At 44.7% G+C, this 13,891-nt stretch overlaps 1 protein-coding gene across 33 annotated transcripts in view; it reads right to left on the bottom strand.

Annotated features, from left to right (window-relative positions):
* Positions 1–2,602, bottom strand: part of ZWINT (ZW10 interacting kinetochore protein) — a 53,814-nt gene extending 51,212 nt beyond the window's left edge. For 15 of the 33 annotated variants that reach the window (XR_007406109.1, XR_007406113.1, XR_007406110.1 and 12 more), the window contains exons 1-8: positions 2,518–2,598; positions 1,963–2,053; positions 1,747–1,870; positions 1,437–1,603; positions 1,251–1,307; positions 570–712; positions 335–494; positions 38–108 (exon numbers count right to left, since the gene is read on the bottom strand). Coding sequence is in view for 14 of the 33 variants with exons in the window: in XM_025441381.3 (XP_025297166.1) it covers positions 38–108; positions 335–494; positions 570–712; positions 1,251–1,307; positions 1,437–1,603; positions 1,747–1,870; positions 1,963–2,053; positions 2,518–2,564 (860 nt within the window). In the remaining 19 variants the exon portion in view is untranslated. Of the gene's footprint in view, positions 1–37; positions 109–147; positions 231–334; positions 495–569; positions 713–1,250; positions 1,308–1,436; positions 1,604–1,746; positions 1,871–1,962; positions 2,054–2,517 lie in introns of all 33 variants that reach the window. The other 18 variants (XR_007406118.1, XR_007406119.1, XR_004809594.2 and 15 more) reach the window with 4 other exon arrangements.
* Between the last annotated feature and the right edge of the window lie 11,289 nt (positions 2,603–13,891).

Below are 13,891 nucleotides of genomic sequence, written 5' to 3'. Positions count from 1 at the left end.
TGCTTCAACCACAAGCTAAGTCCCTGCCCCTTCCCACCTGCAATCCCCTTGGTGGAAACAGAGCTCTGATGCAGAGACAGGAGACACCAGGTCCTCCCTCCACCGTACCTGCAATCCAGGACACAAGGGTCTGAGCCAGTGTCTTACCTGCTCTACGTTCCTTTCCCATGTTGCTGTCCCTCAGGAAACCAACGTGAGCTTGTCCCTCGGGCAGGCTGCAGGCCATCGGCCTTGGGAAGGGAAATGTGGTATGGGTCGGGGGTGGGGGTGGGCAGTAAGGCCTGTCTCCTGCCTTCTTCATCCCCGTCCCTGCTCCTGCCCATCGCTCACTCACCTGGGATGGCACACTCCTGTCTTTCCCCACAGCATCCCCAGTGTTCTGCTCCTGGGGCTTAGCCTCAGGAATACCCAGCTCTTGAGGCCGCTCCGTCTCTGCCCCGGGGAGCAGTGGCTCACCCTGCAGTATGTGCAGCAGCTGGAGGAAGGTCTGGTGCCTGGCAGGAAGAGGTGGGTGATAGAGGGAGGAAACTGGGGCACGCTGGGTCGGCAGCCCACACTCCCAGCCTCACCTCTGAAGCCTGTCCCGCTTCTGCCCGGCCTGCTGTTGTAAGGCTCCAAGTTCCTGACGCAGCCGCTCAAGCTCCTGCTGAGCTCCTCTCTGCCGCTGTCTCACCTCTGCTGAAGCCTCTGCCAGATGCTGCAGACGCTTCTCCTAAGAGGAATGAGAACCAGACACAGCTCGCCAGGTTCGCCCGTCTCAGAGCACTCCAGGCTACATCCAACTTGGGGCGGATACCCACAGATGGAAAGAGGGACCCTACCCACCCTCAGGCAAAACAAGGGGCCTAGAGAAATAGTAGGGTCAGAACACACTATCCCAGTGTGACGCATTTTGGAGGACACAGACACAAGAATGGTAACACTTAGTTTGCTACCTGCCATATGTGCAGAGTGTTCCTTCCAGTACTTGCTACACTAATGACTTGATCAACTTAATCCTACAGAGCAGGTGCTAGTGTTGCCTCCACTTCACAGACATAGGAGCAGCACAGGAAGTGAGGGGACGGCCCGACGTCATGCACAGTGAGCGGCAACACTACCACTGAGGCCGTGCTGGCACCTCTATGCTACCACCCATGCTACATGCCTCACGAGGGAAGAGGGGGGCAGAGGTCTTTCAGGCAGATGACAGAGCCCATGCAATGGCGTAGTGGTAGGAATGGAACATGCTCCTCGGGGTGTGGACCTACCTGTTGCAGCTGCCACTGCTTCTGGGCTGTTCTCGCTCTCTCCATGGCCACTTGCTTCTGCAGGTAAGCACAGGAGGGGAACAAGCAGAGGAGGAGTGTTCTCCTAGCTGGATTCTGGGAGGTGGTTGGTGGGTCCCACCCAGCACGCCTGCCCTCTCCTCCCTCCATCCCTCAGCCTGGCTGCACCTTGGCCTGGAGCTGTTCCAGGGCTTCCTGGAGCTGCACCCGCTTGCTCTGCGCCTCCTCCGTCTTGGCCAGGGCCTGGGTCAGGGCACCTGTGATGGCTTCCACGTGCTCCTGGTAAGTGGCCTTCAGCTCTTTCCATTGCTCCTTGACTGCAAGTGCCTTCTGCCCTGAAAGGAGCCACCACGGATCAGAACACAAGGGAGACTGGCCTGCCCGTCGGCAACACCGAGGCCTGGGTCTTCCCATCAACCAAGGAGCTGACCTGACAGGCGTCTGCTCCTTTCCCATCCCAGCCCCCCCGCCTACTCACGGCTCGTGTCTTCAGAAGCCAAGGGGTCTAGTCCCTGGACGATGCCCTCCTGAGCCAGGAAGTTCTGCAGGAAGTCTACTACCTGAAGCTGACTGCAGAGCAGCTTGTCCTTCTTCCGGGAGTCCTGTTCGGGGAGTGGGCAGGGGACAGCACAGGCGGAGTGGGCGCTGCCCCGGGGCCCTGGGGGCGGTCCCTAGCTTCTCGTGCTGCACTTACCATCACGAACTCCGCCAGGATCTGGGCTGGCAGCTCTACCTCCTCTTGCCGGCCCACGGGCTCCAGGATGTCCCCCAGCGCGGCCAGGACCCTGAGGGCAAGAGATGGGGCGGGGAGGGGGGGGGTGGTGCAGACTCAGGGGCGCCGGACAGGCCCCAACGGCTCTCCCTGCGCGGAGGCGCGGAGCTGCCCTGAGCTGCAGGCCGCGGGGCTGTGGGCACAGGCACAGGGCGGACACGGGACCGCTGCCTGAGCACGGCGGGCAGAGCCGGGGGCGGGGGGGGCTGCCCTCTCCGGAGTCAGTCGGAGACGCGGGGCCGGGAAGGGAGGGGCCGCGCTGGGCTGGCGCCGGCACCTTGCCCGCCCCCCCCGCCTCCCCCGGGACCTCGGCGCCCCGACCCGGCGGCCCAGCGGGGCCCGTGTGCGCGCGCCGCGGCCTCGGAGGCTGAGCGACCCCGGCAGACGCGTCCTGCGTGGCCGAGGCAGGCGGCGCGCGGGGACCCCGGGCCGGGAGCAGCCCTCCCCCCCGGCCCTCCCCGCCGTCCCCCGGCTTACTCGAGCGCCTGGGCGCGCGCCCCGACCTCCGCCTCCGCCTCCGCCATCCCCGCCGCCCGAGCCTCGGCTCTTCCGCCCGCCGCCCCCACCGCCCTTTGAATTCACCGCCGCTGCGCGCCGGGACCGGCGATTGGCTGCGCGCGCGGTGGGGCGGGATCTAAGGGCCAGAGTGCACTCTGATTGGCCAGCGCGGACGAACGGTCGGCCCGCCGGATGTTTGGCGCCGGCGGGGTCGTGGCAGGGCGTGGCCGGCGAGCGGGCGTTCTGCGCATGCGCGCGGCCTTAGGCGGTGCCGGAGCTGGGGCGGGGCGGGGCCGAGGGGCGGGGGCGGGGCCGAGGGGCGGGGGCGGGGCCGAGGGGCGGGTGTGGGGGCAGGGCCGGGGCTGCGGAGCGAGGTCTGTTCCGACTTCGCGGGACCCAGAGAACGAGTCCCCGAGTGCGGGTTTCAGGGGAGACTCTGGGCAGTGAACTTGCTTAAAAAATTATGTTGCGGTAGAGGGAGCACACCGCGTGTGCCTCTGCAGACGCTCGGCCTCGCTGGGGAGGAACAGGCGGACGCAGGGGCGGGTGATGCCGGGGCGGGGCCTGCCGACGTGTCGGGGCAAGTCCTCTGGCCCCAGCAGCCGGAAGTGGGGTGCGCCCCTCCGCCCACCTGCCGGGGTCCGCCCACCTGCTGGCGTTCCTCCCACCTGCCAGGGTTCGCCCACCTGCCGGGGGCCACCCACCTGCTGGCGTTCCCCCACCTGCCGGGGGCCACCCACCTGCTGGCGTTCCTCCCACCTGCCGGGGTTCCCCCACCTGCCGGGGTCCTCCCACCTGCTGGCGTTCCCCCACCTGTCGGGGTTCCCCCACCTGCTAGGGTTCGCCCACCTGCCGGGGTCCTCCCACCTGCTGGCGTTCCCCCACCTGCCAGGGTTCCCCCACCTGCCGGGGTCCGCCCACCTGCTGGCGTTCCCCCACCTGTCGGGGTCCGCCCACCTGCTGGGGTCCTCCCACCTGCTGGCATTCCCCCACCTGCCGGGGTTCCCCCACCTGCCGGGGGCCACCCACCTGCTGGCGTTCCCCCACCTGCCGGGGTTCCCCCACCTGCCGGGGGCCACCCACCTGCCGGGGGCCACCCACCTGCTGGCGTTCCCCCACCGCCCGGGGTTCCCCCACCTGCTAGGGTTCGCCCACCTGCCAGGGTCCGCCCACCTGCTGGCGTTCCTCCCACCTGCCGGGGTTCCCCCACCTGCCGGGGTCCCCCCACCTGCTGGCGTTCCCCCACCTGCTAGGGTCCGCCCACCTGCAGGGGACCAGGTGTGTCCCCTCAATCCACCTCCCAGGCTCCGCCTACCTGTTGTGAGGCCCAGGGGGCTGCCCCTAAAGGGCTTAGGGAGCCAGGAGATGCGGAGAGAGGAACCATGACTGCACCAGCTGGGGGCGGCGGCTAGAGCACCCACATGTGTGCCTTCCTGGTGGGGAGCGGTGACCTTAGACTGATCACTCCTCTAATGTGATGTCGCATCTCAAAAGCAAGACCCAAGTGGGTGAGACTGTGAGCAAATTAACTAAATATGTGACAGACCAAAGCACAATATTTATAGAAACAGAAAAATGTCCAGCAGCCATTAAGGTACAATTTGCAGTGTCTGCCTCCATTAAAAACTATAAAGTTTGCAAAAAAAAAGGAGGAAAAGAAAACCCATAATGAGAAGAAAAAAACAAACACTGATCAGAAGAGAAATAGATGTCAAAAACAGTTAATGTTCAAAAAAATAAGTAGAGTTATAATAAAAAGTATAATAAAAGGTAAGGACTTAGAGAAAGTGGAATGTTGGTTATTGCTAGTTGGAATAGAAAATGATGCATCTACCTTGGCAATTTAGCAGTTCCTCAAAATGTTAAAAACAGAGTGACCATGTGGACCTCAATTCCACTTCTAGGTATATATCTAAGAGAAATGAAAGCATGTTGGGAAAAAACTTGTACACAAGTGTCCATAGCAGCATTATTTACAAGGGCCAAAAAGTAGAATCAATCCAAACATCCATCAGCTGGTGAAGTGGAAAACAAAATTGACATCCATTCAAAAGGGTATTTTTCAGTAATAAAAGAGAATGAGGTATACGTTCTGAAGCATGGATGAACCTTGAAAACTTTGTGCAAAGTGAAAGAAACCAGTCGCAAAAGACCATATTGTGTGATCCCATTTATATGAAATGTCCAGGTCAGGGAAATCTAAAGAATCAGAAAGTCGACTTGTGATTGACCCGGCTGGGATGGGGGTGAGGGAGCTGGTGGGAAATGGGAGGCGGTGGCGAGGGTATGGAGAGGACATGGGATTTCTTCAAATTAAAGTGTTCTAAAATTAGATTATGGAGAGATCACACAATTGTATACAAAAAATCTATTCAATTTAAATGAGCCTCAATAAAGCTCTTTAAAAAGTTAATCAGAGATATGAAATATAAAGACCTAAGTCAAACTTGTACAGGTGAAAACTATAATGTGATAGATGAAAATAGGGTAGAAGCAAATTAAACATTACATAATGAAAAAATGAAGTTAAAGACTTAGCTTTAGAAACTAACATGAATTATAGAAAATTAAAACAAAATGAAAAGAACAAAGTAACAGTGAGCTGTGGAACAATTTGTAACATCCTAATTACACTTATAAATGAAGTCCCTGAAGGAGGCAAGAGAAGAGGAGAAAAAAAAATAAGTAATAATAGCTAAAGATTTTGAAATTTGATGAAGACTTTAAATTAGGAGAAAATCCTGAAAAAATAGAGATAAATACATATAAAATAAATAAAAGAGAAAATGTTGAAAGCAGCTTGGGCAGACAGGGAGGTATGTTATATAAAAATAAATAAAGATAATTACAGTAACTTTCTTAATGCCAACAATGCAAGAAATAGCACAGCAGAGCAACATCTTTAAAATACTGCTAGAACATAAATGGACAAGTAAATAAGTAAATGTACTATTAAAGGAAACAAACCTTCCAGAAAATGAAGGTTAACGAAAGACACATTTGGACATACAAAAGCTGAAGGGTTTTATCATTAACTGATCACAAGCACTATGAGAGTCTATTAGGAAGAAGAAAATGACACTAGATTGAAATCTGAATGTATCCAAAGAAATGAGTAGCACCCGAAATGGTACCTACATGAATAAAATGTGCCTTTCTTAAATACTTAAATATTTTTTTAAAAAGATAAGGAATGGAGTACCTGGGTTGTTCGGTCGGTGAAGCATCTGCCTTCAGCTCAGGTCCTGACCTCAGGGTCCTGGGATTGAGTCCTGCATCCGGCTCCCTGCTCAGCGGGGAGTCTGCTTCTCCCTCTCCCTCTGCTGCTTCCCCTGCTTGCATTCTCTCTCTCTTTCCCTCTCATATAAATAAATAAAATCTTTAAAAAGAAAAGATAATGAACTGCATGAATAGAAATAGCAATATTGTGGGGTTTATAACATATACAATAGTAAAATGTAGCACAAAAAGAGTATGGGGGGATAAAAGAAATAAAAGTAAATTATCTATCTTTGTCATTTATGTAAAGCTGCGTATCAGATGAAAGTAGACTCGGGTGAAACAAACCGTGGACTACAACTCTTTAGGAAGTGGTGCTGACAACCCCCAGGGTGGCCACCAATGCCACTCAGATCATCTTTCTCGGTGAAATCTAGGACTGTTCTAAACAATGGAATAGAGCACTAGTGGTGGGGTATCATCTGTCCATTAGGCTACCTTAGGCAAAACACATCACTTGTATGACTTCACCTCATCATATAATGCTCAACAGCAACCCGGGGACAGAGCTCCCTTTCTGGCCTTGAAGAAGCAAACAGGCCTGTTGGATCTGCCAGCGGTGAGGATCATGTGGGCTCGAGGACCTGAGACTAGATTCTAACTGGTAGCGAGTAGGATAGGGCCCTCTGTCACACAACCACAAGAGGCTAAGGTGGTGCTTGGAAGCAGAATTTTTTTTCCCTAATTGAGCCTACCAAAAGAGTACCGCCAGGTTAACATCTTGATTGCCACCTTATAAGACCCTGAGAAGAATGCAAAAATCCTGCCCAACAGAAACTGCCTGAAATCCTGACCCATGGAAATTGTGAGATAACAAATGAGCCTTGTTTTAAGATGCTGAATTGTGGTGATTTGTTTTGCAGCAAAAGAAAACAAGTGACTTCTAAAATAAGAAAGCAGAGAGTTATAGCTACTAAGCCAATAAAATCGATAAAATAAAATCTAAATAATATTGACAAATCCAAAAGAAGACAGAAAAAGGGAAGAAGGAGGAAAAGAAGAGATGAAGGAAACCGAAAGTAGGAAAATAATAGATTTTAAGCCTGATTACATGAATAGTTACATTAAATGTAAAATACGCAATGGGCAGAGATTAGCAGATTGAATCGAAAAGCCAATTACATTAAGAGATGCAACAAGGGCGCCTGGGTGGCTCAGTCAGTTAAGCATCTGACTCTTGATTTCAGCTCAGGTCGTAATCTCAGGGTCCTGGGATGGATGTGCTCTGCATGGAGTGGGCTTGAGGATTCTCTCTCTTTCAACCTCTACCCTCTCCCCCTCCCCACTTGTGTGTACTCGCTATCCCTCTCTTTCTCTCTCTTAAAAATAAATAAAGACTTATTTTTAAAGATGTTATTTATTTATTCGTGAGAGACACAGAGAGAGAGGCAGAGACACAGGCAGAAGGAGAAGCAGGCTCCTCGCAGGGAGCCCGATGAGAGACTCTATCCCAGGACCCCAGGATCACACCCTGAGCCAAAGGCAGATGCTCAACCACTGAGCCACCCAGGTATCCCTAAATAAATTTAAAAAAAAAAAAAAGGAAAGAAATACACTAAATATAAAGACAAATAGATACAAGTAGAAGGGTGGAAAAAAATTGCCATGCTAGTGCTAATTAAAAGAATGTTGGGGTGGTTATTTCAGTATACATGTGAGTATTCAGAGCAAAAATACTACCAGTAATATACAAGGTGATTTCATAATGATTGAGTGGTCATTGATCAGTTCATCATGTGAACTTAATAATCACGTTGATTTACACTGTATAAGAGAGCATCAAAATATATGAATTGAAAACTGGCTGATTTGAAAGGAGAAATAAATCTATAGCTACTTACGTTGGGATTTCAGTAGGCCTTTTACAACATTCGATAGAATACTACACGTAACAGCAGTATATTCTTCCCCAGTGCACACCAAATAATCAAACAAGTCCATATTATGGATCATAAAATGCATCTTAATAAATATAAATGAATAGAACCATACAAGTATGTTTTATGTCTGTAAAAGATCTAAATAATTTCCTCTACATGTTTTTAAAATGACGATGTACTCTAATAGAGCAGTCTATTTTTTTTTATTTTTAAGAAAATCAAGTTAATTCTTAAACTTTCTTTAGATTTCTGCTCCAAATGCTTCACCTATAATCCTAGATCAAACCTCTTTATCTAGATACACAAAACTGTGGATTTTATAATACTGATTGCAGTTGCATTTTTACATTTGATTATACAATTATTTGATTGATATCTTCCTCCTTTCCTAATCAGCAAACTCATTGAGGGCATGAGTTGGATATATTTTTGCTCATAATCAATGGTAAGCAATTAATATTAATTTGTTTTACGCATGTCATAAGAGAGGAAGCTTTAAGCAAGGTCTTAATAAGCCGTTTTAAGAATGTTGGTTTTATCCTAAGAGTAATTACAAGCTATCAAAGGTTCCTTGGTTATTAGATGGTCAGATTTCACATTAAACCTGAATTCTGGGTGAAAAAGACAGACTGAGAAATGATTCTATTATAGTAGTGTTAGTAAAAGATGAGAACATTTTTGGAGTATATGATTCAATCTGGTGAAGTGGCAGTGGCGGTAGAAATAACTTCATGTATTTGGGTGGGATAATCCATACATGCATGATAGAGTGGATCTGGACATATTGAAGTTGCTAAAATGTGTATTAAACATGAGCTTAGATTTCTGACTATGCAACTGGGTGAATTATGTTACAATTTCTTGGAATAATGATTCCTGGAAGAGAATCCCATTTGGGGAATGACAGGGAAAGATCCTTGATTTGTCTCTGTTGACCTAAGTATTTTGACTGACTAAGTGAGTATTTTTAAGATGCTTGGACAAGTAGGTTTAGTTTGTGGAAAGAGACCAGAAGGGGAAATCTGAGTTTCCTAGTTATAAATACACAGGCAATTGGAGCCATGGAGATGGATGCCGTCTTTTGGGTTAATAACATGTCTCAGAAAACAACAGATGGCTGAACCAACGCAATTGAGAAACTCTGGTGTCTTATGGATTTCTGGAGAAAGGTTGGATTTTAATTAGAAGAATCTACAGTAATTAAACACACACACACACACACACACACACACACACACAATCAAGGGTGATATGCTGTAGGCAAGGGAAAAGAAGGTTTCCAAAAAGAGAGAGACACTGAGCGGAAAAGTAAGCCAGGATAGAGGTTACTTACTGAAGTTAGCAACAAGGTGATTATTAACTCACCCCAAGAGATGTTTGAGAAAGTAGGAAGAACCTAGAAACTGGATTATGTAGAGTTTAAATGAAATAAATTAGAAGTATTAAAGCCAAGAAATGGAAGTATGTTTCACATAAAGTTCTTAGGAGAATGTTGACAGAAGACTTTGGAAGGTGGCCGTGCCAACTCTCAAATCAGTAGTATTTCACCAAAGTTTTAATAAACTCTACTCTAATTTGTATTATATATATATGCTTCTAGTGGGAAATGCTTTCCCTATGGTTTCAGTAAAGAATCTTCCTGCCTGACTACGAAGAGTCCTTCCTGCTTCATGGACTTTGTAAATATTCTACGTATATATAGTGGAGACAATAAATGATACTTTCTTGTGGGGTTCTTTTTTATGACACTTTAGGCACATGTGATTAGACTAGCAAGAATTGATTTTGTTAATCTGTTTATGTTTGAGGGTTTGGGTCTCTTTTATCTATTTATTACAAATTTCTCTGGAAATATTGACTTTTGAATCATTTTTTTTCCCAAATGTATTAAATGACCTCACGTCTAAATGTAAATATTAGTAGGGTAAACTAAATAAAATTTAAAATTTAGTTTCGAGATCACATTAGCCACATTGCAATGTGCAATAGCAAATGTATGACCAATGGCTACCATATCACACAATGAAAGTTTTAGAAGATTTGCACTGATGGTGGCTCCTGGGTGGCTCAGTGGTGAATGTCGACTCTGGATTTCAGCTCAGGTCATGATCTCAGGGTCATGGGATTGAACCCCAGGTCGGGCTCTGTGCTCTGCATGGAGTCTGCTTGTCTCTCTGTCTGCCTCCCAGGCTTGAGTGCACTTGCTCTCTCTCTCTCTCTCTAAAATAAATACATAAAATCTTAAAAAAAAAAAAGAATATTTTCACCGATGGAAAGTTCAATTGGACAGTAATGGTTCAAAAAAACTCATAGATACGTTAGACATGTATATCCTGTACTCATACAAAAGTTTACATTTTATTTCAACATTACTAACAGGTTAAAAATTCTATAGTTTAAAAAATACCACATTTGCAAAATATTGTGTTTATAAATTTATAGATTTACAGAGTGCTTGTTTGCAACTCTAATGCCCTCCATAAATACATACAGAAATTTTGTGTTCCCCAACCAATCTTCCTATTGCAGAAGTAACAGTACAACCAGAAAGGAAGTGAATTCCCTTCAGCATATAATTGATATAGGTATTGTATTTTCATTATTAAGATGGTGACATCTATTCAATCATTGAACAAGCGGCAAATAAAAAAAATAAAGTGAATGTTCCTGGAAACAGAAAAATGTCCTCACTCATTTTGAAGCATTTATTGTGTAGCGTATGTGAGATGGTTTTGAAAATAGTACTTATGCCAGCATTCAAATGGAACGTGCTCTGTTGTAGTGGGATGCATGACGTGATTGTGGGGCAGATCCAGCTGAAATTCATAGAGCATTAAGCAAATAGAAGTAATGTGATAAGACATATCTTTGCAATTGCCCCCAGTACTTTATAAAACATTACAGACAACATAGACAATATCTCATGTTTTCAAGACTGATTTCCAACCACACAGAAACTTCTGTTTGGTATGTCCAGCCTTCTCACATCATTCTAGGATTTGAAATTGCATTTTCAGACCTTCTCTACCCTGTGGCAAGTTCCTCTAAATGGGTCAAGGGGAAATCCAATGAATAAAACATTACATATAAACAGGTACATATATTCATAACGATCTATCTATGTCTTCATACAAGTCTTAATATATGTGTTTATATATTTCACGCCAGAAATACCAACTGAAAAGTCATATTTTAAAATCCCTTAACTTTTCTCCTCGCATATTAATACTAGCCTTTTTTCTCTGTAGAAATCCTGATTTTTTTTGCTTTCCATGTCACAATCAAGCACAGATTACTAGTATGTAATTCCATTGTGATTTTTATTAATTCAGAGGCTCAAGTGATAGTGATTTGTGCCAGGATATCTTTTAAAAATGCTTAAAAATGTGTTAAATTTTATTCATTGTTGAGATACAACTGTCAAAGGTGTTTCTTCTTTCCTACCTTCCTAAACATGGGAATATATGTCTATGTTTATATCATTTTAGACCATTGCCTGATGGATTTTTTTTCTATATCTCAAGTATTCTCCAAGTAGGGCTTCAGAACTTACATAATTTAGCATGATGATTTTTTTAACAAGTTATTTTTAGTAATAGTAACTTTTTAGGGTGTTTTTCAATAGCTAGCATTATGAAATATAAAAATTTTATCTAAAAACTTGATTATTCCTTTGGTGCAGGTGTTTTAATTAAGGTGAATTGTATATCTGGTTGGAACATCTATGCAGCAAGATAATCATACAGCAGACAATACAAATAGTTAATCAAAAAGTGTTCATAGCGACTCAAACTCTTAATGAGGAAATCTTTTGCATTTATCACCCAATAAATATATCCTCTGTGGTGTGTGTGTGTGTTTGTGTGTGTGTGTGTTCAGTTTTGCTCTGGGAATAAGGGATTCCAATTGGCTTACTTGCTTTATAAAATAGCTTTATTGAAACATGAATTAAAATTTTAAATATAAATGTAAAATTCAATGATGTTATTATATTTAGAGAGTCATACAATCAGTTTTAAGACATCTCTATCACTCCTAAGAGATCTGTTTTCCTGTTTGCAATGAATCCCTGCTACCACTCATGCTCCCAGATCGGCAGCGATGTATTATTTTGGCTCTAGAGAGACTAGCCTTTTCTGGACAATTCAGAAACATACAATATGTTGGGAGTTTTTTGTGTCTGGATTCCGAGCCTTAGCACATGGTGCAAGGATGATCCATATTGAAGCATGCATCAGTATTTTGTACTTTTTTATTGATGAATACATTCCAATCTGTGGATATGCCACATGCAACGTATCTACTCAACATGCAATTTATCTATTCCAGTTGATGGAAATTGAATTATTTCTAGTCATTGACATTTACAAATAATGCTGTTCTGAACATTCCCTTAAAAGCATTTATGTGAACATATGTGAATAGTTCTCTCGAGTGGATACCTAGTAACAGGAGTATATTCAGTGGTTTTGCCTTATAACCACTCTAGTGGGTGTAAAGTGGTCTCTTGTGGTTTTATGTGCATTTTCCCCTGAAGACTCATTATGATGACCATCTTTTCATATGTTTATTATCCATTTGCATACTTTCTTGGATGATTGTACTCATTTAAAAACAGTTATTTGTTTCCTTAATATTGAATTTTTAACAGTTATATCAATCCTACATAGAAGTGTTTTCTATCAGGTATAGGATGTGAAAATATTTTTTCCCAGCATGCGCCTTTTCTTTCATTTTCTTAACTGAATCTTTATTAAGAATACTTGCATAGCCAAAGTTATATAAGGTTTTTTGTTTTCCTCAAAAATATTTAGTTTTAATTCTTACATTTACATTTATGATTCATTTTTAAGTTAATTTTTTAAGTGTGTGGTAAGAATCTAAATTCATCTTTATGCATGTGAACATCCAGGACATCCTATGGTTGTATCACCAACTATTAGTAATAGTAAAATAGTATTTTAGTAATAGTAAAATAGTAATAGTAATAGTAAATAGTTTTTTACTATTAGAATAGTAAAAAAAAAAATTCTTAGTTTTTTACTATTCTTTCTTCAAATAGTTGTCTTTGCACCTTTTGTTAAAAATCAACTGGCCAGGGGATCCCTGGGTGGCTCAGCGGTTTAGCACCTGCCTTTGGCCCAGGGCGCAATCCTGGAGTCCCGAGATGGAGTCCCATGTCGGGCTCCTGGCATGGATCCTGCGTCTCCCTCCTCCTGTGTCTCTGCTTCTCTCTCTCTCTGTCTATCATAAATAAATAAATAAATAAATCTTTAAAAAAAAAAGTAAAAAAAAAATCAACTGGTGGTAATGTGTTGTGTTTTCTGAACTCTCAATTCTGTTTCATTGATCAACATTCTTACTCTTACGGCAGCACCACATTGTTTGGTTATTGCACCTTTAGAGTATTTTAGAAATTGGGAAGCATATGTCTTCCAGCTTTTTCTTCATTTACAGAAACAACTTGGCTGTTCTGGGTCTTTTCCATTCCTATATACCTTTTAGAGATAGGTTATCTATATCTGCCAAAAGGCCTGATGGAATATTTTATGGATTGCATTGAATTAGGGTGGAAGGTATGTGGTATGGTCTATTTGCCTCTGGCTCTGTTTGTTTGTTTTTCATTTTGTTTTGTTTTAATTTACCTGTATTTTGACCACTCTATGGCATTTCAAAGTTTGGCTGCCAATAGTTTTTATTTTATTTTTTTTATTTTTATTTTTTTATTTATTTATGATAGTCACACACACAGAGAGAGAGAGAGAGAGAGAGAGAGAGAGAGGCAGAGACATAGGCAGAGGGAGAAGCAGGCTCCATGCACCGGGAGCCCGATGTGGGATTCGATTCCGGGTCTCCAGGATCGCGCCCCGGGCCAAAGGCAGGCGCTAAACCGCTGCGCCACCCAGGGATCCCTGCCAATAGTTTTTAAAGAAGACTTAGTACCCTTACAGCGTGAGACACTAAACCTGCAGGTGCCCCCAGGAATATCCTGGAGCTGGCGAGACCAAAGTCAGGCCATTAAACTCTTGTTTCTCCAGACAAATATCTTAAACATGGGGATGGACCAGTTAGATTTCTAGAAAGAATTTTATACTCATATCAAAGAACTTGATACAATAAAAAATCACCATATTTAAAAGAAAGTAGGCACAGAGATTAAATACTTCATTAACAGGACACAGTAATATATTGAT

The sequence above is a fragment of the Canis lupus genome, chromosome 26 (assembly GCF_003254725.2).
Source record: "Canis lupus dingo isolate Sandy chromosome 26, ASM325472v2, whole genome shotgun sequence".
Taxonomy (NCBI): Eukaryota; Metazoa; Chordata; class Mammalia; order Carnivora; family Canidae; genus Canis; species Canis lupus.
This window is presented reverse-complemented; position numbering and strand designations above follow the sequence as displayed.